The following is a 26,762-nucleotide window of genomic DNA, read 5'->3' as shown; positions in this document are numbered from 1 at the left end:
AATATGTGGTAAATCCTTTTTGTCACTTTTGCTGTTAAATACGTAATGACCACCAACATTTTGCACATTTCTTGGAAGGTTTAGTTGTGAGCCTATGTCAGGGAGCATCATGAGACTGGATAGTTTTGGGCTTGGGTGGTTTTTTTGTATGCAACAAGCCACGAGTGAATAGTAACATGGATAGTCTCTGCAATGACTTCATGTATGCTATGCAGGTACCTGGGCTGAGCCCTGGCTACTGTGGTAAGATAGCTTATTTGAAAGTTATCACCCCTTAGTAGTTTACTCCTATACATTCTTTGTCAAGTGCTTGCTATTCATATACCTGTGCTAGTATGCATTAATTTCTAATAGTTTATAATTAGCTCGGATATAAAATTAGCTTTCCCCTGGGTAAACTTCTAGCATTTGAGTAATATTCACTGCCTGGGTTTACAGTTACGGAACACTCATCTGGCAGATTCATTTTCAGGATGATTACTTAATTAACATTTAAACATTTGAAGCAGTCCCACTTCAGCAATGAGAGAATTAGTTTATTTTGATTAAAGAAACAGATTATAAGAAACTGAGTAAAGAAACGGATATTTCTTTCACTTTGCCAGAATGAACCTTCCTGGGGAAAAATATCTTTGCAGGTTTAAGGGAAGAGAATAACACTTGCTGAGGAAAAGTTAGGTGGGGGAAAAGGTCTGCTTTTAGCAGTGATAGATCAAAGCATTGAGCAGGGAAGAATTGGCCTGTTGTCAGTGGGCTGCCCTCTAGTCTGTCCAACTAAGAGTCTTCTCCGTGGAAGCTGAGTCTGTGGCAAAAGCCTGTCATTGCACTGCAGTTCATTCACAGCACTTTTCTGTGAAAAGACTTCTGAGCATTTTTGCCTGTATGCTAGCATTTTTTCTTTTTACCCATTGTCTCAAGTTTCTCAACACTATCCACCTGCTGCTGGTGATGTGGTTTGGATGTTGCCTGTCTTCTTTCCTCTCCTATTGACTTTTACATCTAGATGAATTGTGAAATGTTTTCCAATTTTTTTTTTGTTTGTTTTTTGTCTTTGCCTTGTGCCTTTGCAAGCCATCATGTTTGCAAGGAATTCCTTGTTCCTGACTTTGATAATTTGCATTACCAGATACAAGCTGATACATTTATAATTGCACCTAAAATGTGTGTGTGGGTTTTTTTTTTTTGGTTTCTTTTTGTTGTTTCCCTCCCTCCCCCGTCTTCCTGGTCATCTCACTAATCCTTTGAATGTCTGTGTCCTCCCTTACCACCTGTGCAGCTCTTCATGGGTCATTCCCCTCCTCTTTGTTCAGAATTGTCTTTTGTCACAGCACATGCTGTTTCTAACCTTGTCATATCTGTCTCTCTCTCATAGATTGTGTTTCTAGTCTGCATGCTAAGAAAAATGTGGCTCCCAACCGAAAACTAGAACAAAGGGTCTGTTTTCCTGGTTGTGTTGGTACTACACAGCAAATCAGTAACAACTGATCAGTGAGAAACTTAATTTTTCCCCCCTTTCTCTAGGGTAAAGCTATTGGAGTGACCATTGGCTGCATTTTAGGAATGTTTCCTTTGTTGTTCTTTGGCGATGAGGAAGAAAAACTGGAAGAAAAAAATTAACCTTTTTACAAGAAATATACAAATGTAAACTACTGTACCTCAATTATTCAATTATGCTGTCAATATTTAGGAATTAACAGACAGTAAAAAATGTATAGACTTGGGAACAAAACCTTCAGCATGTCGTTTTATGGAAACACTAATTTATTGTGGCTTTGTTGTGTTCAGTACTTCTTTTATAAGGTACCATCTAACTTTTTATTTAAATGTAAATTTTTGAAGTGTTTTCACTTATGGCAACTGATGTTTACCACTTTCCCTTTTGACCTTATTCTTTAATGGATTATTACTTTAATAATCCATCATGGATGACAGTATCACTCTTGAGTTGCATATTGGTTGCTTAACAGTTGTAATTGCATGACAAATTTCACTGCTGTTCATCAGGTCCTTCAATGCAGATTATTAAGGAGGTCAGTGATGAGTAATTTGAAGTCCCTCACTTTGCGAGATGGCTGGTTGCCCCCTCACCAGCCATCGTTTTGCACTGCCTTTAGATTAGATATTTCAGTGATCTACGACAGTCTAGCTTGCATTTTTTCACAATTCTAAGTGTCTCTGAATAGTCTTCTGAGATGATCATTTTAATGCTTTGACAAGGTAAGTGTTCTAGTATAGGCTCTTTACCAAGTCCATTTTTAAGTGGTGTTTTAACACCTTCTGTACTTCTATATTCACTCCTCTTTTTTTCCTTTGTAAACAGTATTTTGAGAATGGAGACATCCTTAAATTTGTCTTCCTGAGTTTTGGGTGTGGTATTAAGGAATTCAGACCAACTGTTTCAAAACCACAAACAACTTTTTTTATTGTTCTGCTTAAAATAAGGTGTGAATAGTTGGTTGGGTGGATGAGGCCGGGCAACACTTCAGGGTATGAGTGCTGGCATTGCAAGTTTGTAATGGGTGGTTCAGTTGAAATAAAGTGTACCATCAGTCTGGATTAGAGGACCTGATTTGCAGATTATAACTTTGTATTTAAGATTAAGCATTTGCTACTTTTTTTTTCTGCTGTGAGACAATTAGTAAAAAAACCCAAACAACAAAAAAAGGAGACTTGAGGCCTTTTTCCTTTTTTGCCTTTTATTTTTGCTGTCTTACTTGGTGTTTTATAGATCTGACAGTGCAGTCACATGTAGCTGTACTTTTTTTATATGGTCATGAATAAATTGATTACAACTATCAAATATTCATAATATTTCAGGATCTGACTTGCCAATAGCATAATGCTAAACTGATAACTGTTGATTAGAGGAGAGGTTTCTTACCTGTTTCAATACTATTTGTAAAGGACACTAAAAAGAGAGGCACAGCCAGGGCACTTTGAAAGTCTTATTGCTGGAATTGTTAGCACTTCTGACACCTAGAAAGAAATGTTTTTAAAAAAAAAAAAGTCCCCTGATGACTTATTTGCCATAGGAAAAGTCTTACTGTAATGTGTACGTTTTACAGAGCTCATTGCTTATCTCTTGGTCATAAATCTGACTTCTCTGTTCTTATTTCTAGAAGCCCTTTAACAGCAGTATTGACACTTTGACATCAACCTTTAATGAAGATGACAGTGTTGTATCTGTTTTCTGAAAAGCAGTCTTTGAAAACTTGCAGTGAGTAGTCCTAGTAGCTTGTACTGTACTTTGTACATTAAACCATGAGAATCTGGACCAAACTGTAAAACTGAAAGAAATCTCAGCCAGTCATAGAACACAAATGCAGAGGAGTTTTGGCTTGCATTTTCAAATTTGGAAGCTTTATTTAAAAAAAAAAAACAAACAAAACCCCAAAAACCAAAACCATAACAAAAAACCACCACAACAAAAAAAAACCCACAAAACCCCCCCTCCAACCACAAAACAGAAAATAGAAAAAAAACCAATCCTGCTAGAAGATTATGCACTCTTTCCCCAACAGATTGCTGCTGGTTTACAGTACTTCAGTGGTCAGGGTTTTTTTTTTTAGTCATCCACTCATTTGTCTTGCCTTAAACTAAATTTTCTTTCTCTGCATGTACTTTTGTTTCTGGTATCTTTCTATATAAAGCTGTAAGTATTTCCCACATGTTCTTTATTTAAACTGAAGTACACATCAAAACAACTTTGCATTGCTTTTTTTGTAGCTGTTTTTACAGTAATTCCAACACTGTTAACTATTATGATACTGGCATCTTCATTGGAATCTTCCAGCAGTGGCCAAACCTCTGTTCTTTGCTGTTGTACCAACTGGAACGCTGTTTTCACCACTTTTTTTTTTTTTTTTGTTAGAGCTCATGAGAAAAATTGGAAGGCTGTGTCAGCTGTCATAGTAGTGTTGATTTTATAATGGCAATAGGAAAGACCGTGTACTATTGTTAAATAGCTTGTGCATGTAAATTGAGTATGTTTTGTTGCTGTATGTTGAACTATTGTACTGCAACCAATGCTTTTATCGAGAATTAATGAACTAAAATATCTTCAAAGAAAGTCATCATGTGTCGTCTTGTTAAACTATTTAGCTGACCACAAAAATGTGGAGGGTGAGTGACACATGGTAAGAAATCTTGGGTGTTTCAGGCTGTTGTCTGATGCTGTAATCAAGAAGATGACTTCTGGGGTTTCAATATTTGACAAATGTGAAGAAATAACTCAGGATTTGAGAGGAATAGTGGCTCTGCTGGAGGCTGAGAGAAAGTGCTCGTTGGGGCCAAGCTGCCACCCTGAGTACAGCAGGGGTAGCTTGCTTCGCCTGCATGATCCACTCTTGTGTGGATGTGGTACTGCTTTGTGTGGAAGGGAAGATCTGTGCCTGATCTGTACCCTGTCTCCTCACAAGGAGGGTGGGTTTTTCTGGGGTATCCCTGATGCTCTGATCACACTTCTTAAAACACTTAACTGAGAAGACAGAGCACTACCAAAACACTTCTCTTTGGTTTTGTTGTCTTCTCCCTCCTCGATAAAAGGAAAAGCAAACACTACAGGCTTATTCAGAGACTTCAGTATTGCTCCATTTTTTTATTCTATCAGTTTGTGCTGTGTTAACAGGAATTTTTCACGTTAAAGGGCTGGTAGACCTGAAATTGTGTTTATTTTAAAATGCTGTCTTTTATAGTAACTTAAAATTTAAATGTATTTTTGACTGTATGTTATCTCTAGGGACAAAGAACATGCATCAGATAATGTGGTTACCCAAATCTTCTCGCCAATATTTTCTCATTCATGTACTTTTACATAAATTATTTGAATTCAGACAACATATTTTGTATTGTCTTTAATTAAATTGCCGTACTTTCTGTAAACTTTTGTACTACAGCAAAGCTGTTCTGTGTTTCTTTATTAGACCAGATGCTGGAGGGGAAATGTTAATAATATCCTGTGGGTATTCAGCCTCAGTTATACAAACCAGGAATTTATTATTTAAGTTGTAAGCAGGTGGTCCTTTGTCACTGTCATAGGAGATACCACTGTGGAGTGGTACTTCTGTCTCTTCAAGCTTGGAAGAGAGCAATTCAAACAGTTAAAATGTTTGCATGGTAAATTGGTGGTGTTTGTGATTAATACTAGTCAGAAGTCCACTTGCGCTTGAGCTTCTGGAATTAACTGAATTTTTGTATGCAAACTAAGCCTTTCTGAACTTTTCTGGATGGACTTTGGAGCTCTTCACTTTTTTTTTTCTTTTTTTCCACTCCTTGGTCAGTCCCTTTTGTGGATGTCTGTACATAAAGAAGTGCTGCGAGTAAGACATCTGTACTGGAAGGATGATCTCATCTCTTTTTGACAACCTGTATAGGTTGGCTGTTTTACTCTATTCTGATTGCATTGTGTAGTAGAACTCTTCATTAATGTTGTTAAGAGAGTATCGCACTTCTAGCCAACATGTTTCCCTCTTCTCTGATGTTTTACATGGTCTAATGACAAGCTGACAGAGCGGCGGTATATAAACTAAAGACCTTAATAAAGTATTGAGGAATTGTCATCCAGTCTTACGCCTCTGGAATTTTTTAACCTAAAATATTAAGAAAATAGCGAGAGCTACTCCTGGTTGTGGTTAATGCTTTCATAACACAAATTCAAGCTGCTGTTTAAAAGTATTTAACATTTGTTAGAGCTTTTACCCTTGCCTCAGTGTTCGGGACCCTTGACATCCAGAGTGTTGCTTCAAAAAAGTATTGGGGCAGGGGGGATGGAGGGCTTTGGGCAAACTTGGAATTGAAAAGCCAGCCAAGATAAATGCAGAAGGATTTTTTTGTTTTGTTTGGGAAGACTACCTCCCCCAATCAGAAGAAGCCCCACTTTATAGAGAGACCTGTGAGCTTCCCCCCTGCTTCCCCCAAAGATTATGGTCACTAGGATTTGAGCAGGGCAGTCTTTGAGTCTCAGGTATGTAATTCAGAATAGTGACCTTGGGTAGCAACAGGGAGTGTGGAGTGCTGATGATGCCAAGGTAAGGCCTCTTGCAGCAGCATGAAGAGAACTAGCAGGAAACAGTTTTGGCTTAACAGTCTTCACCTTAGTAGCCCATAGGTATCTAAGCAACTGGCTTAAATAATGATGCAGCTCTGAATGATACTCCACAGTCTCATGAGTTGCTCCTTCTGTGTATGTGTGCAAAGACTAAGTTGCTGTGAAATACCAAAATTATTTGACACTTTAAACCTAATGCATTTTGTATCCATTTTGTGTCCCGTTGTTGATACTGTGCTTATCAGTGTCTTATTTATCCTTGATTATGAAAAGGGCCTTATGCTTTTGCCTAGAGTGTTTGAGCCCTTCCAAACCTCTTAAGTATTGGTATTGTCTATCACAAAATAGATTATTTTGCAATGGATTATGAAGCGTGCTGAATGGAACCGTTTACTGTTTAGAGGATGTGTATCCAAAGAGTAAGATTTGCCGCATTGGACCTACAGCTGCCATTCCTGTTGGGAAGAGGTTGCCACTGAGCAGGATGGTAGTGCAATTACACAGAGTGCTGCCTTGTCTTTGTGCAGCACTGCAGCTTGAATTTGGCAAGGTCATCTGTTTGCACCATGGTGATGATATATATTTTTGCTGAAAATGGCTTATCTGTTACTTCCAGGCAGGAATGAGGAGGAAAGGGAAGAGAATGGGATTTTGCCGGGTCATCTTCCCTACATGAGGATGCATAGAGGGTCTATTAAAAGAGAAAAAACTATGATTTGCATTCATGCTACTTCCCTGCTGCTCTCTGTGCCTCAGAGTGCTTTTAACATGCTGGGAGATTGGAAGAAATAGCTGATGAGGCTTCCCTCCCCCAGTGTGGCTTTTCTGCACATCTCAGCTATTGAGCTGCCAATAATTCCTGCATAGAAGTAACCGTCAAAGGAAAAATGATAGTAAAATATCCCCTTTTGAACATGGGAGTCCTTGAGTAGGAAAAGGAGAATGATTACAGGTGATCTACCTTTGCAATACAACTGCCTGGTTACCAAAAGACTACATCAAAAGCCAGTTAGATCTTAAAAGGAAAACAGCCCCTTTTGGTCAAGTTTCAGATAAGCTTTGATGCAGCTCTGCTAGTGACTTTTCCTCTGCATGGTTTCCCCTGATTAGTTACTTGCCCCATTTTGTGTAGGAGCACTGAAGGTGGTTGTTTTCTTTCTACCCACTTTCTTCTGTGAGAGCACCAAAGCCTCTAAGGGATGGCAGGACTGGGAGAGAGACGGCAACCGGAGCCATTGCATGTGGGAAAACATCCCACAAAGAGGTCATGCTGTGAGAGGCAGTCTTGTCTGTTTATAGTCCTCCTCAGTTGCCTTGTAAAGGCAGGCAGACAGTGGGATTGTTCCTCTTGGAAAATAAATTATTTTGTTGGATTGTGTTAGTTTATGCCAAGGGTTATTATACCGGCAAGCTGAGGAACAGGGCAGCTGTTCATCCAGATGTTAAAAAAAAGAGGAGGCTACCTACATTGGAAACCTTAACATCTCTTAGGATAACCATCTCCTTATCTCTACGTAGATTGATGGCTTGTCTGCATGTTTTAGCAGATTACAAAGTTCTAGGAAAGCCAAAACGCAGCTGCATGTGGTGTTTCTATGGGTCACCGAGATGACAGGTGAATAGTTTGGGTACATGTCAACTCAATCACTTGCAGATATTCTGCAGGCTTCAAGGCTCAGTTTTCATATATGTATTAGGGGGATTCCTGAAATGGGATTTCTCTGCTTAAATGTAGCCTTTCCATGTCGCAGCTGGGCAACTTCATCTGGGTTACTAACATAGCCCGCGACCCCTTTGCACATGGTAGAAACCAGCATTGGAGAATGTGTTTTGTCTGATGTATTGTAGGTGTCCAGTTCAGCATGGGACTGGTCATGCTCTGCAGGCAGGAGGTTACTGCCATACAGCCTCTGCACCGAAAATACAATGTTTATGTTAATCTTTATTGTCTTCTATTATTCTCCAAGCCATGGTGAGTATTTGGACCCTATTGGAGTTTCAGCCCTTATCCTTTGCCCAGAGTTTGCACAGGTTTTGATCCACCTGGCCTGCACCATGTTGTTTTTGATCAGTGAAACTACTAATTGTGCAAAGTAGCTTGTACATGAAATGGAAGAGTTTATTTCAATGTGAAGTAACTAGTTCATTGGATGGAAACTGTTTACTGTTGTAAAGCAAACCTACTTTAACTGCAAATGGAGAAGCTTGGTAGGGAAGAGGGGTGACAGGGAAACAAATCACTTCTTTTGAAACTTTCCAGCAGGGAAGAGCTCTTCCTTTCTGGATGGCTGTTGTCTCTGACACTCCGTGTGGGTAGCAAATTACAACTTTTTTGTTTTCCTTTCAGCTGCTGTGACAAATGATGCAAATGTCACGTGTTGCACAGCAGCGGGGCTCTCCGTTGTAAATTACTTTGCTTGAAAAATGCAATTTGTTAAACAAATCGGCCGACAAAAAGGAACTTAATAGCATAATTATAACTAATGTGCTGCTAAATGCTGTCAGTTTGATGTTGCTGAAAGTTGGTATAACACAAGGTAGGCCAATGGTATGATGCAGCAAAAAGTGTTACTGACGAATCATTATGAAAATTGTGGCCTACAAAAAAATGATGATTTTTGTGAATACTCTGCAGCTGCTCCCTCTCAGTGCTGGATTTGCTTGTGTCTCCTTCAGTCACTTGTGGTTCTGATGCCAGTGTGTGGGGCACATAATGAAACATTGAAGAATATAATTGCAAAAGAAGAGAACAGAGAAAGGAAATAAACCATCCTTTCAAAGAAATACAATTATTAATTTCATTAACATATCTGAAAAAACAACAGCAGCAGTGTTTCAGTCTAAACCAGTATCTTTCATTCTGGCAGTCCTATTGAGGGTTACAAAGCTAGAAGGTTTCCAAGTTCCGTCTGATGAAAACCACTTTGGTGCAGGTCCTGTATTGTCTTGGTGTATTGCCCTTGGTGAAGCCATGCTGGCTGTCTCAAATCACCTCCCTGTCCTCCATGTGCCTTAGCATAGCTTCTAGGAGGATCTGTTCCATGATCTTCCCAGGCACAGAGGTGAGGCTGACAGGTCGGTAGTTCCCAGGGCCCTCCTTTCTACCCTTTTTAGAAATGGGTGCAATGTTTCCCTTTTTCCAGTCACCAAGGACTTCGTCTGGATGCCACGACTGTTCAAATATCATGGAGAGTGGCTTGGCAACTACATCAGCCAATTCCCTCAGGATTCTGGGATGCATCTCGTCAAGTCCCATAGACTTATGCAGGTTCCTCAGGTGGTCACAAACCTGATCTTGTCTTACAGTGGGAGGGACTTTGCTCCCCCAGTCCCTGTCTTGCGGTCCATCTACTCGAGAGGCATGGGAAGAAGAGGTTACCAGTGAAGAGTGAGGCAAAAAAGTTGTTGAGTACCTCAGCCTTCTCCTTGTCCGTTGTTACCAGTTTGCCAGTCTTGTTCATCAGTGGGGTACCCTTTCTTTGACCTTCCTTTTCTGGCTGACATACCTGTAGAAGCCCTTCTTATTATTCTTTGCATCCCTTGCCAAGTTCAGCTCCATCCATGCCTTGGCCTTCCTGACCCTATCTCCGCACAATGAGGCGGCATCCCTATACTTTTCCCAGGACAGCTGTCCGTGCTTCCACTGCCTGTGCATTTCCTTCTTGCCCTTTAGTTTGACCAGCGGGTCTCGATTCATCCATGCTCATCTCTTGCCTACCGTTCCTGATGTCTTACACCTGGGGATTGAGAACTCTTGCACTCTGTAGAAAGCGTCCTTAAAGATCTGCCAGCTCTGTTCTGCTCCCTTGTCCCTGAGGGCAGTTTCCCAGGGGGTCCTCTTGACTAACTCCTTGAACAGCTGGAAGTTTGCTTTCCTAAAATTCAGGGTCCTGACTTTACTCTTCGCCTGACCCATATCCCTCAGGACTGTGAACTCTTACCGGTGTGTGATCACTGCAGCCCAGGCTGTCTCCAATCTTGATATCATCGATTAGCTCACTTGCATTGGTGACCATCAGGTCCAGTATTGCGTCCTGTCTGGTAGGGCTGTCTATTACCTGGCTCAAGTTACCCTTAATGCACTCCAGGAGCCTCCTGGATTGTCTACAGCTAGCTGTGCTACTTTTCCAGCAGATGTCGGGGCGGTTGAAGTCCCCCAGCAGGATGAGAGCCAGCGAGCGTGATGCCTCCTGTAGCTGGAGTAACAAGGCTTTGTCAATAGGCTCCTCTTGACCGGGCAGCCTGTAGTAGACACCAACCACAAGGTTCCCTTTGTTGCCGTGGTCTCTAATTCTTACCCATAAGCTTTCAACCTGCTCATGGCTATTCTTCACAGACAGTGCTTCACAATCTATCCATTTTTTGATGTAGAGGAAACCGCTCTGTCCCTCCTTCCTCACCCGTCCTTTCTAAACAGCCTGTAGCCATTGACAGCCACACTCCAGTCATGAGATTTGTCCTACGAAGTTTCAGTAACAGCAACTAGGTCATAGCTTTCTAGCAGCACAGTGGCTTCCAGCTGCTTTTTGTTGCCTATGCTGCGTGCATCGGTGTAGAGGCACTTCAGGTGGGCTGTCAGCTGTGTCACCTTAGAGGAACACACCTTAAATCCTTTGAGGTATTTCACTGGTGTTCCCCTGTTGGCTCCTGTTACCTCAGGAGCCCCTGGCTTATCTTCATAGGACTTCAGGTGTGCTCCAGTGTGGCCAGCAAGTCTCGGAGCAACAGGCTGAGGGCCCTTGCTAGCACCCTGTCCCTCCAACCTTGGTGTGTCATCCCACAGCTTGTCATGGGCAAGCCTGATATTATCCCCTTCCCCCTTCAAGTCTAGTTGAAAGCTCTGTCAATGAGCCTGCTAACTTGTGAGCAAATCCCATCCAACACCAGCAGGTCTGATGCCACATAGACCATCCCATTATCAAAAAAACCAAAACTGTGGCAGTGACACCAGTCACGGAGCCATGTATTAATAGACTGGGTCCATCTGTTTCTTCTGATATCACTACCTGCAACTGGAAGGATAGAGGAAAAATTTACCTGTGCTCTGGATTCCCTTATCAACCATCCCATGGCCTTGAAGTCTCTTTTGACTGCCTTTGGGCTACATGTTGCAGCTTCATCACCACCTACAAGGAAGAGCAGTTATGGGTAGTTATCAGTAGACTGTGTTTCACTTCCATTAGGTGATGGCAATTATTAGTGCACTTTATTTATTTATGATTTGGCTATTTCCTTTAAAAGACCTTTCCAGTCACAATGGAAGATACAATGGTGGCTACTTGTTTGCTGTGTGGTTACCACACTGGTTTCATAGGTTTTGTTCTCTTCTTGCTCTTTGAACTAAGTGTGCAGCCTTCTGCTCCTTTGTTATGGCATTGATCTTGTATATGTCATCGTGAGGTGGCCCTGAATGTCGTGGAAGAGAGTTTTTCTTATAATCCACCACCAAAATAATCTGGCTTTTGTCATCAATTCATGCAAATCAGGTTCAAAATGTTCTGATGAAAGCCCTTTAAATGTATGTCTCCAAGATATGCTATGACTCACACACACTTGTGATCTGGTCTAGTCGAGTCATGAATCTGTTTTGGTTCCTGTAGTTTTTTTAGGAAGAATTTCGGAAATAATCTGATCCAGGTCTGTGAGTGGAGTGATTGGGACTCCGATGCCCGCGTGCAGTCCGTAAGCCTGGGCATGGCTCTGCAGGAGACGTGGTGTTCACGCTGCACCAGTGCCACCACGTGCCCTCAGTTTGGCCACATTGACGGCTTCAGTGAGCTCAGGTGAAGCTGACAGTAATTCCCGTGGCGAGCAGAGTCCCTCATGGGGCAGTGCCCGTGCTTTGCGCCTGTGAAAGCGGAGACCAGAGGGCAAGTGGAGAGACTGGGAGCCTGGAAGGCTTCTGCTGCCAGGAAGCACCTGTTTAAGAAAGAAAGGGTCTGCTGCAGGACAAGTGGCATGGCAGTGTCTTCTGACTTACCAGGGTTTGTGTCCTCTGATCTTGCCTACATCTGGAACTGTCTTTGACTCAGTATGCGCTGTGGGTTTTGCATATTTTATCTCACATCCTCATCTGATCTTATTCTGGGTAAAGTTTGCTGGTAACTTCCTTTTGATATGTTGGCGATGGGGTGATTGCTCTTATTTCCTCTGGGTTGTAAGAAAGTGCAGAGGGAACAGGGGTGGCACAGAGGGTTAGAACAAAATGTGGGAGAGTTTCTGCATTTTCTCAACATGCTTTTTTCTTTGCATGGATGCTGTGGAATTGTATAAATGTTAGAAAAAATTAAAAAACACCCTTGGCTGTTGATGCTGCTGTCCATGAATGACTGTTCTGGCTACACTTCGCAGTATCGTGTCTGGACGTTGCAGGCATGGTGATGCCATAGTTCTTTTGCAAACTGTGGTCTACAGCTTTGATATATTTTGCTTTCAATAGTGTTTCGGGTTTTTTTCCTGACATTTGTTTTTAACCGTTCTCCAGTTTGCTGCTTTGAATTAGTATTCCATAGCGTGTCATACTAAGTAATTTCTCCCTAGGGGTGTATATGCACACTGAAAAATACTCATATACTGAAAAGATATCCCTTCTTATAACCACTTTCAGTTACTGTTGAAACATACTGCTCTTTTCTGTATATCCCATTAATCCCATGTAGTGCTATCCTCTCTGCAAGTAAATAAGCTCCATTTTCCTGTGCTTACAGACACAGCATGGAGTTTTTCAGGGTTTGCCAGAAGATAGCTATAACAAATAGAAATTTTACTGCCATTGCTTTTCCTTCCTCCTGATATTACTGTCGGTGCAGTCAAAACTGTCTCAGCCTTCATTACTGCAGAAAGCAAACGTTCTTCACATTCTCTCACCTCCAAATTTCCAGCCCCACTGAGTCCTAACACTAAATGGTTGTTCCCAATTTTTTTCTACGTGTGCAGTTAGATTTCATTTTGTATTAAAAATGTTTGAATTTCCTCCTAACCTCTTTGAATCCTTCTTACAGTATCCTGTCACTACCAGAAGTGTGAGCAGTAATTGAGGGAAAAGTGTATTTTTTTTATTTATTTATTTTTTAACATTAACACTTGCCTTCTGTCTTCTAAATGCCAGTTATGTCAAACTGTCCTTATTCTTGACATTACTGACCACCCATGCAAAGAACAGGATTAATATTTTCCGCTGTTTTTCTCCACAATCTTTGTGTGTCTTTTTTCTAGCCCCCCCCCCCCCCCCATCATTTTCAAGAACTATTAAATGTTCAGCCCACTAGAGGAAACTCCGTTTCTGCTGATCTTAGAAACAGTGAATCAATTTATAGAAACTGGCAGTTTTGTCACTTAATAACGTTGCTGGAGGAACCTATGGCACATCAGCTTGTCATTCTGTTTGGAGGGTAGGATTTGTCTCACTCAGCTGTGGCTGTCTAGATGTTATACATCCCTCTGAGCCAGTCAGAGAGTCAGACATCTCCAGGGGTTGCTTGTGTCTCTCTGCTTCCAAAGAGGAAGCTTAGCTGACTAACTGTAAGTTATGCCCCAAACTTTAGACTTGTGGATGGAGATGAGGTAAACCCAATGTTGGCACCTTATGGTTTTTGGACTGCATGCAGCTTTCTGGCTCCTCAGGGCTGGAGCCCGTGCTGGTGGTACATTACGGGGTGGGCTGTGGGGGTGGGTTTGAAGGTTTGCTACCCAGTCATCTGAATTCGTGGGAGAAGATAAGCCAGCAAAGACCGTTGTACATCGGAATCACTGCGGTGACCCAGCCCAGTGAAATGGGCATTTGCAGATCTGTTGAATAACTCCTAGGGCTGTCCCACATTCGTTTCCCTGACTCCTGTGACTCTTGGCTATATGATGGGTTTGATACATGGCTTGTAGGGTCTGGAAGATGAGTGACTTTTTGCAATCGGTATAAGCGAAGAGAATAATAATAGCAGTGGATGCGATGATTTATTTTAACACGACCATTCTCCAAACTTGGAGCAAACTCAAAGCTATAAAAAAGTCTTTCGCCTTCAGGACTAGACGCTACTAAATTGAAAATAAAGGCATTATTTCTGGCTGTGGTGCGGGATTGGCAGACTGACATTTCTGTTGGCAAGCGACAAAAAAGCTGCTGTCCTTCACTGGAAAAAGAGGGAGGCTGTTATATTCTTTGCCTGAAAGAGGTATAGTGCCTCATCTGTATTGGAGACTTGCCTCAATGTCTTAAATCAAGTGACTTTTGGAAAAGCAGCTCAGATTCTCTGCTAAGCTGCTTTTACAGTCTCTAATTCTCTGTACAGCTTGGGAAACTGGGCCAGAACAGATACTGGTAATGGTGTATCAGGTCTTCTAGGCAGTTTGAAGCAGATTTGGCAGAACACACAAGTAAATGGAAAATGTGCTAAGACCTGTGAAATTCATTGAACAGATGACAGGGCCTTAGTCCAGTGGTTGCTGGTCTGGTTCTCCACCATATGAGATGCATAGGTTGTATTAGCAATGGGCAGTATTCATATAGGGTCCATGATGGGTGTCTGGGAAGTGGGGAGGCCCCTTTTCCTGCAGCATAAGCCCCAGTTAAACTTGAGACTAAGATGCAGCAGCCACAGGATGAGCACCCATTTTGTGCACAGGATATGTCTACCTGGGGCAAGCTTGTGCTGAGGCCACACCAATTTATTTCTTGAGACTAGCCCTTTAGCTAAAGGTTGATAGGGCCTATGAGATCTGTACATAGATAAAGAGCATCTAACCAGAGATACGATGCATTCCTGCTCTCCGCAATGGTGTAGGCTTATCATTTGTCAGTTCACTTGGTCTTTTAACATCAAAGTACGTATGTAAGTACTAAGGGTCCAGTCCGTTGAAGCTGGAATCAGTCAGCTGTGGGAAGGTACTGTTCAATGTCTCCTTGCAGAAATGTTCTAGATAGAGGGTTCACGGTATGTGAGATATAGCACCAATGGCGAGTGAGGTGTGAATGTTCCTTTAACCTAGAAGATGAGAACTCTTTGTGGGCACAGGATCATTTTGACCAAATTATAATAAAGGTTTCTCCTTACGATGTGGAAAAGCTGGCTTTTTCTGTCAGAAACATGACAGATTCTGGCATGACACTGAGACCATGGAAAGTTTCCATCCCTGTTGTCTCAGTGTGTCCTCTGGCTGTCTGATACACTCACTCATCCTCTTATGGCTGCAGACCCCCTTGCTGACCTGATGTTTAGCCCCTAGTCATGTGGATGAAGAAGTCTGCTGGAGAAACTCATTCATTGAGGCTGGCAGACAGCAGCAGTGACAGCAAAGGGTTGATACCAGCCAAGTCTGGCACCAGGAGAGATTTGGGTTCACACCAGCAACAGGGAGCTGTGGTGCTTTTAAAAATCAGTTTGGCACTGGACACAAAAATAACTGTCATAGCAGCACAGTGCTAAGTCCAGCTGCTCATACTGAACACTCAGTGCTGTGGAAGGGAGGCCTAAAAAATTGTCAGAAGCCTACATCTGGCAAAAAGAGAAAGGGAAGGGGAGGCAGGATGAAAAGCAGCGCTGAAAGTCATGGTGGCTGAAATGGCATGTAAGCTTTTTTCAACAGGGATGTTACGTATATGTTGAGGGATGCCTGCTGCTGTGGAGCTTTACTTAGAGTGCAAAGGATGAATGGGTTAAACAGGGAAGTGTGAGAGAAAACAGTATTTGGGTGTTAAAAACTGTGCTGATGGGGGGGGAAGTGATGAGTTAGCGGGATAAAGGGTAGGGAAATGGAGGACTGAGAATTAACTTCTAAGAAATTGAAAGAAATAAAGAAGAAAAGATGCTTTAAAATCTTATCAAATGAACCAACTATATTAAAACCTTGTGGGGGCGTGTGGTCCTTTATGGATATTAAGGCAAGCAGCAGGAGTGCAGAGATGCACCTTGCCAGTACTCTTTGAGCTCTGATGGTGGGTGTTGCTGTGAAAATCAGAGACACTTTTGTTGACTAGCTTGAGAGACTGTGTTTTGTTGCTTTGACTAACCTACCTGAAAGGTTTGGATTCTGCGTGGTTTTCCTTATGATCTTGTGGGGGGGGTTGCAAATGTTGTATGACTTATTTGGCAGAGGTGCAGTTTTTTGCATTTCAAAATGGAAGTTGAATAAACTGGGGGAAAAAAAAAATCTGTATAGATCAATAGCTGATAGAAGTCAAGAAATTTCCCTTTCAAATGGCTTCAAACAAAGCCATCTTCGTTAACATGCATATTTCAGAATACATACTTAATCTTCATCATTAATCTTAATACAGATGATGGGTTTAAGTCAAGAGGCAACAAGGTTAATTCAGCATATGAATGGATGTGGTATATTCTTTCACTGAAGAGCACATTTATCTTGATGACATCTCTGCTGGAGCTCCAGCAAATGTACTTTTCCAGGGGAAATAGGGGGGGAGGAATAGCTGGACTAGGCCATCTCTAGAGGTCCCTTCCCACCTCAGCTACGAAGCAGTTCTGTGGGTAGGATGTATTTTCGTTATCCTGTGAAAAGAAATTCTTCACTGAAATGAAACTGCAGTTGTTCAGAGGGTTTCAGTGAAAAAGAGGAGGAAACAAGCACTATGTAGCTAAAAGTTCATTGGCAGTTGGAAACATTGCTATGGTCAAGTCCATATTTTACCTCTTACAGGATTCTCATTTCTTGTCAGAGAAGGAAGGATACATGTTTTGAATTATGCTGGGAGGGTTTTGGTGGTTGAAGCCTGGTTTGGAAAAAGTGCCTTTGAATTTCCTAGTGGGAAAGAAGCTCCTGCAAATAGCATACCACGTACATGGTGTTACCTTTTTATGTGACGTACCACAGCTGGGGGGAGTTCCTAGAAGAGCTTGTCCGCTTCTGTGCCTCCCTGCCAGCAGTAAGCAGGACCCGGATCTCTATTGCTTTGTAAATGCATCTCTGACTTGTTGTTATTTCTGTCTCTCTTCCCTTTTTGTGTGTGTAACCCCAAAGTTGTTGGCTTTCCAGGTCGGCTGGCTCTGAGCAGGCTGGGGGTACAACAGCTGCAGGGTCTGATCTCTCTGGAATGAGCTACTTGGAACGCACGTGAGAAATGCAGCCTAATCCTTCTGTAGCTTGCAGGGCTTGGCATGAAATAACTCTTTTCCTACAGGCCAAGTTTATCTCATTGCAACCACTTAACATTATCCCTACCCTTTGGGCTGTTCTCCTGAAAGCCGTTATTTTCTAATCAACACTGCAGAATACTGATAACTGGAAGAGAATAACTTGGCAGATTTTGAGGGCTTTGTCTGAACTGGAGGTGTCAGCAGTGGGAGCGGGCATTTCTTTTTGTTTGGAGGGGAGAGAAGAAAACTGAAGAATTTTATTCTAAACCATCTTCAGTATTAATTTATAGTTTAAAGAGTGGCTGGGGAAGGGATATAATCTGCAGTTGACTGTTGGTGGGCAGAAGGAAAAGACTGGTTGTAATGTAGGTGAAAAAGGTGTTAGCAACAGGAGCTTCTGAAATACTATCTGCTAAATAGTAATACTGGGTTCCAGGCACTCCCAGTGTAATTAATGTGCAAGTGGGCTGTGGGACTGCAGTTGGAGAAGAGAATTTTCTTCTAAATATATTTGTCATTGTAAATCAAAAAATTGGAGAGAAGGGTTTGTTTTTTTTAATAAAAACTGTTGCATATCACCAGCTTTATGCAAATATTAGATAAGAGACCCGTCTTGCACACAATAAGCTTTTAAAGCTGCTGGAATAAAACTATTGGAAAATATAAAGGCTGTTATTTAATTGCAAATCAACCTTGATTTTCCTGAATAATTCTGCTTTTCATTCCTTTGCTGCTTTACGATGTCTGCGCAATGTGCGGGAGGCCATCAGACAGCTGCACTGACAAGTTCTGGTTAAACTGTCATACTCGGAACTGCAGAGTGACCTTGGGCAACGGACCAGCCTGACACGGTGAAAACATGTTTTTTTTTTCAGCTGTCTGCGTTAGGCTCCTGGATTTCAGGTTTCTTTTACAGTGAAGACTTTTGGGCCCCACTGGAAGTAGTGTGAATTCTCTATACCAGAGCTGGAGTCTGAGCAGAGACCCTGCAGTAAAACTGTACCTTGGGAGTGTTTAAAATGATACTTCTTCTGCAGGATTTTCCAGGTGAGTGGTGGAAACTTTATACTGATCCCTACCCACGGGGATGCAGGGTTGGATTACTCCATCAAGAAAGAAATCCTGCTGCCTCATGCATAGACAAGAAGGAGGTAGACCCTTTTTTCTTTACCCTTTCCTCCCTGACTTTCACAGCACTCATGGCAAAGGCAGGCCATGGGCATTTCCCTGCCAGCAGCTGCAGGGATGGGTGATGAAGAGTCATTTCCAATGGGGCAGAAAACAGTTCAGGATGGGTTCATTTCCGTGTATTCCCTCAGACGGCGCTGATGCTCAACCCTATGGCACCATCTCAGTACTCGGATAACATCCAGGCTGACACAGAGCTGGTGAAAGTCCTTCAGCAGCTGTGGCAAGAGCTGAGATTTGCTCTTTGCAAGTTCAGTGCTCTCTTATGGGAGCTAACTGCTGGAGAGGGCTCCTTCCCATTAGTGTCTGAGGACACCTTGGACTCTGAACACTTAAAATCGAGCATGAAATGAGGCTGGTCTTGTTAAACACTGGAAAATGGTTGCTGACAAGTGTTTGTGACAATTTGTAAACAAGAGTTCATAGGGAGTAAGGTACATATCTGTGTTTTTAAAAGTAAATGTAACTGTTAGGCTTAGAGAGAATCAAAATTGTGTTTCAATCTGTTCTTCAGGCTGTTGGTGCCTACCATTTCATGAAAGCTTTCCCATTTGGGGTAGTCATCTGCTGGGCCTTTGTACAGAGGCTTTTCAGGTTGTCATTGAACCTGTCCCCAGCTCTGGTCATGACTGAGAAAACACAAAGACCAGAGATGAGCAGAGGTTGGCGACCAATATAGAAGGAAATCATGGTGAGGATGAGGGTGCTTAAACCCAACACCAGAAGTGAAAGCCCACGAGACCAGGAGCGTTAAGTACAGAGAAACCATGGGCAGGAGTCACCCATTCAGACCCTCTCACTCTAATGAGGATGCTGACAGAAAGAAAAAGTATTTAGATGTCTGCGATAATTAGAAAAGAGAATGGACAGACTTAGTTGCCATTTGAGAGAGAAGACGAGTGTCCAGCGAGCCATGCAGCCATAGCAGAGAAGCATTCTGTTGCCCGTCTGCTGATGGCTTGGTTACAGCCTGGTCTTGAAGGCCAGGAGAAGGAAAAGGAGCCAGGTGAAGGGAGACTTTCAGAGATTGTTTCAGAGCATCAGGTCTTGGGCAGAGAGAATGTCTTTGGTGCACTGTAAGACCAAACACAGACATGTTGCTGAGTTGAACCTGGCAGAGATGCCCGTGATGTTTGTTGCCTTTTAGATAAGGTGGATTTGAGAACAAATATGATTTGGAGGCAGAATGAGGAATTTGCAGCTTGGTGAGCAATTAAATTTTATTCGTATTTTTTGTAACCTCTGGAAGGGCTGCTGTAAAATCTTGGGGATCGCTTTTGAGGTTTTGGTGTGAACCTGAATAAATTAGTAGCAAACAGGAGGCCAAAATGAAAATACATGAACCATTAGTTACACCTTTGGAAGAGAGAGCAGTCTCCTGGGTCTCGCTAGCAGGTTCTCCTGGAGTACAACGCCATTTGCACCAGGGCTGCTTAGCAGCCGAGCCCTCGGGACAGACCCAGCAGATGCTGCGGCACTCCTGCAAATCAGATGGGGACAGTCTCTTCCATGTTTTTGAGAATGATGGCCTGGTTTCATTGGTATGGTCCAGGTGTTTCCTACATTTGTGCTGCAAGCCAGCCATCCCACACAGGTGAATGACCAGAACCAAATGGTAGTCATCACTCACATGTGGACATTTTTAATGGTTTTGTATTTTGCAGCAATTCACAGATAACTATTAACTAGAATAAATCCACTCTGCAGGTGGAATAGTTTCCCAGTGAAGAGTGTAGTTTCATCAAAATGGAAATGTTTACCTGATACCTGCTGATTTTTATGCAGGTCTCAACTGGAAGACCTCTTTTCTTCCATTTAAGTGCCAAAGTGTTTCATTTAGATATAGGTCTGCAGAGAGATTATTGTAGTCCCTTCAGTGTAATACAATAGTCTAACTTGAGTGAGTGGAAAAGATGCAAATGAAAAGTGCCAGAAGGAGCAGAGACAGAGTTTGTTCCGTAAGAAATGCACATTTAAAAGGAAAGATGAAATGTTGAAGTTTCCTGTCAGATGCACTACTGGCAATATTTGTGTTAATTAATAATACATTTTTTAGGAGAATTTATTATAAATACAGTGTACCTTGGCTGTGATGATGTTTGATCTTAAGATGTGGTGTGTTTAGGGGCTTTATTATCAAGGATTTGGAGCAGCTGTGAGATTACGTAGTCTGATCTCATGGACTCCTGGAATTTCATTTTATTATTCTAAATCCTATATCTTATTCCCTTAAACTGACATTTGATGCATTGCTTGGGAGTTGGAGCTTGAATGTATTGAGGTGGACTATAATGGAGAAGGAGATGTACGAATGATTGCAAGAGGTGGCAAAGGTGATGCGTTTGGAGGCTGGTGCTTTTCTAAGGCACGGAGGAGGAATCTGGCACATATTGCAGAGCTTCATCTACCTCTGTCTTCCTTTCCATCGCGTGGAGGGGATGACTAGATGGCCCCAGGCCTCCTGCCGTGAAGCCGTGATGCAGAAGTGCCATTGCTGATGGGTGCCCTCCCGCAGGCAGCTGCTCTCAGAGCCCAGGCAGGGCTTCTCTGGTGCGCCTGGGACCCGACGTGCCAAAGGGGCAATGATCCGCAATCAGCCTCAAGCAATTAGTTTTGAAGAGATGCTGTGGTTTTGTAAAGACACGAAGCTCTGGGTGGGTTTAGGATGTGGATTTATTTATTCAAAATAATTCACTTGCTGGCAAGCAAGATAGTCCCCTTTCTGGGTGCTGCCGCAGGCACCGACCGTGGTGCCAGTGCTCAGCATTAAGGCAAACTGAGCCCCTTCTTCAGGGGGGCACTGAAATGCTGCCGTCCCCTTTGCAGACACCCGTGAACATGTGCATAGAGCCGGGTCGCAGAGAGGTGGCCCTGTGCTGTCCCACCACGGTGCGGGAAGGGGTGCGAGTGGGACGGATCCAGCCCCATCTGCGTCCCAGGTAGACAGTGTAAGGCTGGGAGGAAAGCTGTCTCCTTTGCCTGCTGTATGCGTTTTCATGTAATCTTCTTTCTGCTCATATTTTTTCTACACCTTGACTTGACAATTTCTGTCTTTCATCCTTCTCCAAAATTCAGTTCTTTTAACTTGCATGGAGGGGAGGAATGAATAACCTGTGGAAGGAGGGAATGATTACATGGCTAAGGCAGCTGGATGCTTTGTTCAATATATTCATGACAGACTGAAACGGGGAATGTATAATAATGGCACTAAACTTTTGCTGGCAGTAAAAAAATCGGACCAAATGTGAAGAATTCCAGAAGGATCTTTCGAGGCAGAGTGACTGGGCAGAAAAACATGAGATTTACTACGTGTGAATGTATAGGGATATACGTGGTGAAAACCAATCCTAACTTCATGTGCAAAGTGTTTGGCTCTGAGCTGACCATTACCATGTAGGAGTAATGTACCTGGGCTATGATAGCTTGTGTTTTGAAGACAATGGTTCGGTTGCTCAACAGTGGTCAAAATACCAAATGGGGTGCCCATCTAGTAGGAAGAAGATGGAGTAGCAAATTCTGGGACTTCTGAGCCATCTCAGGCAATCAAGCTAACAACCAACTCGGGGTATGGAAAACTGTAGTCAAATGTGTCATGTAAGTATTTAAGTAATGGTAAGCAGGTGTTATTCATAAGGGTATGTCTATACTGGAGCACAGGCAGAGCAAATTCATACCCAAACCCCACTAGATGTTTATCTGTAAGCATCACTGCTAGTGTTGTGTACAGCAGAAAATTCACAATGATGAAATGTAAGTTTTTACTGGCACGAGTTCAAGACTGAGTACATTATTCACAGGAAGCAAAGCTACCACTGAATTATTCAGGGCTTGCTGAACAAGTGTTGAAAACCCAGTTCCACCTAATCACCACACTGACTTAATTTTTTACTTTTTCATTGTACCACAGCCTGCAAAGCCAGGGCCTTCTAGCTGTTGCAGCTCTTTCTCTACAGGCTTGGTACGGGAAAACAAATATTTGATGCACAAAAATAAGTATATAATGAGACATCAGTGGCTTTTCTTGATAAATGACTGCATGACAGTGTATTGCAGCTTGTTTCCCCATTCCCAGCAGCTCAGGGGAGGGTGCCTGGAAGTTGTGTCACAGGTGCTGGCAGCTGAGATGGCAGCGGGACCACCTTGCTCTGACTGTTCTGTGTGTTTATGGAGGGGAAAATGTCTCGATCCTCTCCTCCTGAGAAGACCAGGACACCAAGACCGTCTCGCTGCTCGCACACTCGGTGCTCCTTCGTCGTTCTTTGCATCCTGGGCAAAGAGTGAGCCTGGTGGGTGCTGCAGGCAGACGCGGGCATTGCTGCAGAGCATCGCCAGCAGCCAGTGACTTGAAAAGCAGTGACTGCTTGCAGGGACTGGGGTTCAGGTCTGCGTGAACAGATGGGCAGTGAGGAGGGGACAGTGCGTGTGGCTTGTGCATCACCACTAACTATCCTCAGGAAACTGGGAATTCCTGATAGTGGCACAAGTTGTGCTGGAGGTTTAATTTATGTAGCAGTAAGAAGCTGTCATTTCCAGAGATTGTAAGATACATCTGGTGTTTGTTAAAGACTGAAAATTACTTACCTTGCAAATAAGATTTATGGAATTTTAAAGAGAAGCTTTATGCTTTGGCAAAAAAAAGAACGATTTTACATATTATTTTCAGGGTTACTGAATTTTTGAAGCTTTCCTTAGTGAGTGGGCCACATCTTCATTTGGCATAAATATTGTGCAATTAATGTGAAGCATATACTGGCTTTTTGTCAGGTGAACATCTGACTTCATATGTAATTTCCTAAAATCCATTGTGAAAGGGTTTTCTTGTTTCTCCCTGGGTATCTGTAAGGATTTTCTGGTAAAAGGAGAAGATAATTGGCCAATTATGCACACAGCATTGACTAAAAGACAACATAAACAATGAAACCAGGTTAAAATGTCTATTTGCTTTCTCAGAAGCCTTGCCATGTTCTCTAACTGCATAAATATGCAGCTGTGGGTCAGGCTTGTGGCTATTTGAACTGGTGGTTGATGTAAAAGGTAACCCCTTCCCCAATATTTAGTGGCATTAGTGTGCAAGCTGTCAAACTTGGAAATGGAGCTAGTGGGAAGAGTGCTGGTGAGGTGGTCAGAGATAAATGGTATCTTTAGGAAAATCACTGCTGGGTGGGAAAATGTAATTTGTAGAACAAGACAAAACATTGCATGTTAATAATTCATTTGAACAGAAAAAAAAAAATGCCCTGTTGTTGCTTATCTGTTTTTCCTTTCCTTGTAGATACAGTGATACCACTACAGACCTCCACCTCTACTAGTTGTGTTCCCCAGGGTGAAGCCCTCCCTGATGTTAGTGGGTGCCATTCGGGGCTCACTGAAAAAAGCCACAGCAAAAATCTGATTAAATTCAGTTGATTGGGGTTTTCATTCAAGACCTTTCCAGACCTGCACTGTCATATTCTTAATTGGTGATGGGCATCACACAGGAAAACTCCTGTGCTTGCAGAAGCCCCCGGCAATTTCTGTAGCCTGTGCAGTGCGGCTGAGGCCAGCACTGGTAATTGGCTTCTCTCACATTGATAAGGTGCTGCAGTTATCTCTGATATGGTCTAAATAAATGATGCTAAATCCATACTTTTTAACTGATTTTCAAATGACTCTGCCAACAGCCGTCACTCAAGCCATCCTCAACATATTGTTCAGGTCCACTTGACAGCTCTTAGACATCCACCTGAAGCAAAAATCTCATTACTCAGCTTTTCAATAGCCTCTTGCCCATCAAGACCTTGGCCATTTTGGGAAGACCTTTTCAAAAAGATCAGTTATTTTATTTTCTCCCTGATGAGGGTGACCTTAAATGCCCTCATACGCAGTGATTCAAATCTTCTACTCTGAGCCTAGGTAAGTGCATTACTCCCTAAACCCATTCCAAAAAGCCAAAATCCTTTTCTGTGTTTCATTTTAAGTTTCCCTGGCTAGCTCTATCACATGGGCCCTAAACTGGTTGTTAAATAATAAAGCAAAAAAATGTTTTTATGCCTGTAGGTTAAACACTGGTTAAACACATCTCACAGACAACATTTTCAAGTTAAACATGCATATAGCTAATCCATTCTGATCTGGCTTTCCTGTGGTTACCATACAGATAAGAATTCTTATTAGTCTGATTATCTCTCTTTCCAACCCCTTTCAGATTAAATAATAATTTTTTTTTCTATTATGGCTTATTATTATGCTATTAAAAATTATGAGCGAACATTAGATTTAATCACTTCAGTGCTTCAAAGGCAAAGTTTGATTGATGGATTCCTGGGACAGCTTCTCAAAATACTAAGTTCTTCATCTATCTTAACGTATTTGTCATGACACATTTTTATTAGGCAGGAAGCAGTGATTTGGAGGAAAAAAACAAACCTTCTTTAACTTCTTAGCTTCAGCTTGAATATGTACGTCTGAGTCTGGTTCTCCAGCATTTTACTTGTCAGTGTTATTAAGTCTATTTTTTTTTTTTTTGTCTGGATAAACAGTTTCAACATATGAGGTGTTTATTTATGCAGTTCATTTTCATGTGCTGAAACCTCCCCAGTGCACATGCTTTTCTATTTGGCTTTCTTTTATGGGACAATCCCCACAGGCTAATCCTAACTCACCTCCCAGCCCCACTGCAGTGCTCTCCTCCATGAACCCTGCAAGGGGTACAGGACCCTCTGGCTGCTCTCATAAACAGCAGCGGGCTGAAGGGAGAGAGACTGTGAAATAAAGTGACAGTGGGAGCATTCCTTGCCATTTAAAGGCAGTTATGGGGTTAACATCCTTTGAGGAATTTGTTATTCTTTTCTTCTGTCTTTCAGAGTTTGCCTGGTCTGGCCTTTTGCACCTGGGTTTTGAAGTAGGATGTCATGTGTAGAAACTCAGTGGACTTTGGTGTCATCTTATGGAAATGAAGCTCTTGACATAATGTGCATGAAAATCTGTAGCATTGGCTTTTAGTATCTGAAATGGTTTCTTCTGCTGCTGACAGCTTCTGAACTGACCCGGTGACAGTGTCATGAAGAGTCTCCTTTGCTATTAACTCCACAAGAGTAGCAGGTATTTTTATGGGAAGGGTCATCCCGAAAGGTGACATTTGGTTTGGTTTAGCCTTGTGCTTTTGGTAGTTCAGTCTGTATAACTTCTGTAAGTAGAAATCATCCTTCTTGTGGGTGATCTAATCAACTGATTTTATGCTTGATCTACGTCTGTTATAAATGATTTCCTTAAAACTCACTTTTTAATTCTGTAGACTGTTAAATAAAAGTAATCTGGTTGGTTGAGGCTAACTATAGTGAGTCAGAATCTCTTTTGGGTATGAATCATCATTAAATCAGTAGTAATGACAGCAAAGTAATACTCCCTATAATTTAAAACCTGAGAACACCCTTCAATTACAATTTCCACTGTTTTACACTGGAAACCACAATGACTTTTTAAATTTGTCAAACAGAAAGCTACAGGACAGACAGAGGCAGATAAAGCAATAAAAGTCTGAGCCAATACACCTTTGATCAATGGTTTGTTTTTAAGGAAGATGCTCTGTTAAGCTTTATCAAGCTCATTTTGTTGTTACTAAAAAATGTTTGCTTTTTTTTCCCCTAGCTTTCTGTCATTACTTTTTTTTAAATGAAGAGTAGAATTAGACTCGTGGTGTATAGCCACATCAGTCCCACCCTTATTTAGTGGAGGAAGGTAGACCTCTCCGGGGGTGAGCTATTGCACCCACCCGAGTCCCTGTGTTAGGATGGGCAGTGTCTGCTTTTGGAGGAGCCCATTTTCCTCTTCTGAGGAGAGGAGCCCAGGCAACTGCTGGACTTGTGCTTGTCTTTTGGAACAGCCAAAGTTCAGTGAGATAAATCTGCCTGTAGGCAAATCTAGCTATCAAAGCAAAACAAAATTTCATTTAGGATCACATATAAAAGCATGTTACTGATATCCACTTCAAATGAATTCAGTTATTGTTTGAATTCTATTAAATTTAAGAAAACTACAGAAGTTTAGTTTCTCTTTCAAACATGTAGCTGGTATAAATGTTTTATTGACATGCATTATATGGGTCCTCCTAAAGGAACGTCTCCATTTTATTTCTGTCAAACTTTCACAGGAAACTGATCGATTTTGAAACTCCTTACCAGTAATTTCTCTTGTATCTTTTTGCTGTGAAGTTAGTTTGCTTAGTAACATAAGTCCAGCTGCTCAGATTGGGAAATATATAGAAGTGAATCCCTCTAGGTTCTCTAAAAATATTAAAACTAATACTTAACTTTCTACCGATGGGCTTTAGGATCTGGTGTCTTGTGATTTACTAGGCGTGGATGTAAAATCTGTATCCCTCTGCATAAATCAGAAACTCTTACCTGGGCAGAGGATACAGCCTTCGCCTTTCAGTGAACATGGGCTGCCAGAGCACAGTGAGT

At 42.1% G+C, this 26,762-nt stretch overlaps 1 protein-coding gene across 4 annotated transcripts in view; it reads left to right on the top strand.

The window, feature by feature from the left end:
• The window catches only part of TMEM65 (transmembrane protein 65), a 54,968-nt gene extending 29,346 nt beyond the window's left edge, over positions 1–25,622 (top strand). For 2 of the 4 annotated variants that reach the window (XM_075023926.1, XM_075023929.1), the window contains one exon: positions 1,522–5,558. In XM_075023926.1, the coding sequence (XP_074880027.1) occupies positions 1,522–1,617 (96 nt within the window). In that variant the 3' untranslated portion in view covers positions 1,618–5,558. Of the gene's footprint in view, positions 1–1,521; positions 5,559–25,163 lie in introns of those variants that run through there. The other 2 variants (XM_075023928.1, XM_075023927.1) reach the window with 2 other exon arrangements.
• The last annotated feature ends 1,140 nt before the right edge of the window (positions 25,623–26,762 follow it).

The sequence above is a fragment of the Buteo buteo genome, chromosome 3 (assembly GCF_964188355.1).
Source record: "Buteo buteo chromosome 3, bButBut1.hap1.1, whole genome shotgun sequence".
In the NCBI taxonomy this organism is placed as follows: Eukaryota; Metazoa; Chordata; class Aves; order Accipitriformes; family Accipitridae; genus Buteo; species Buteo buteo.
This window is presented reverse-complemented; position numbering and strand designations above follow the sequence as displayed.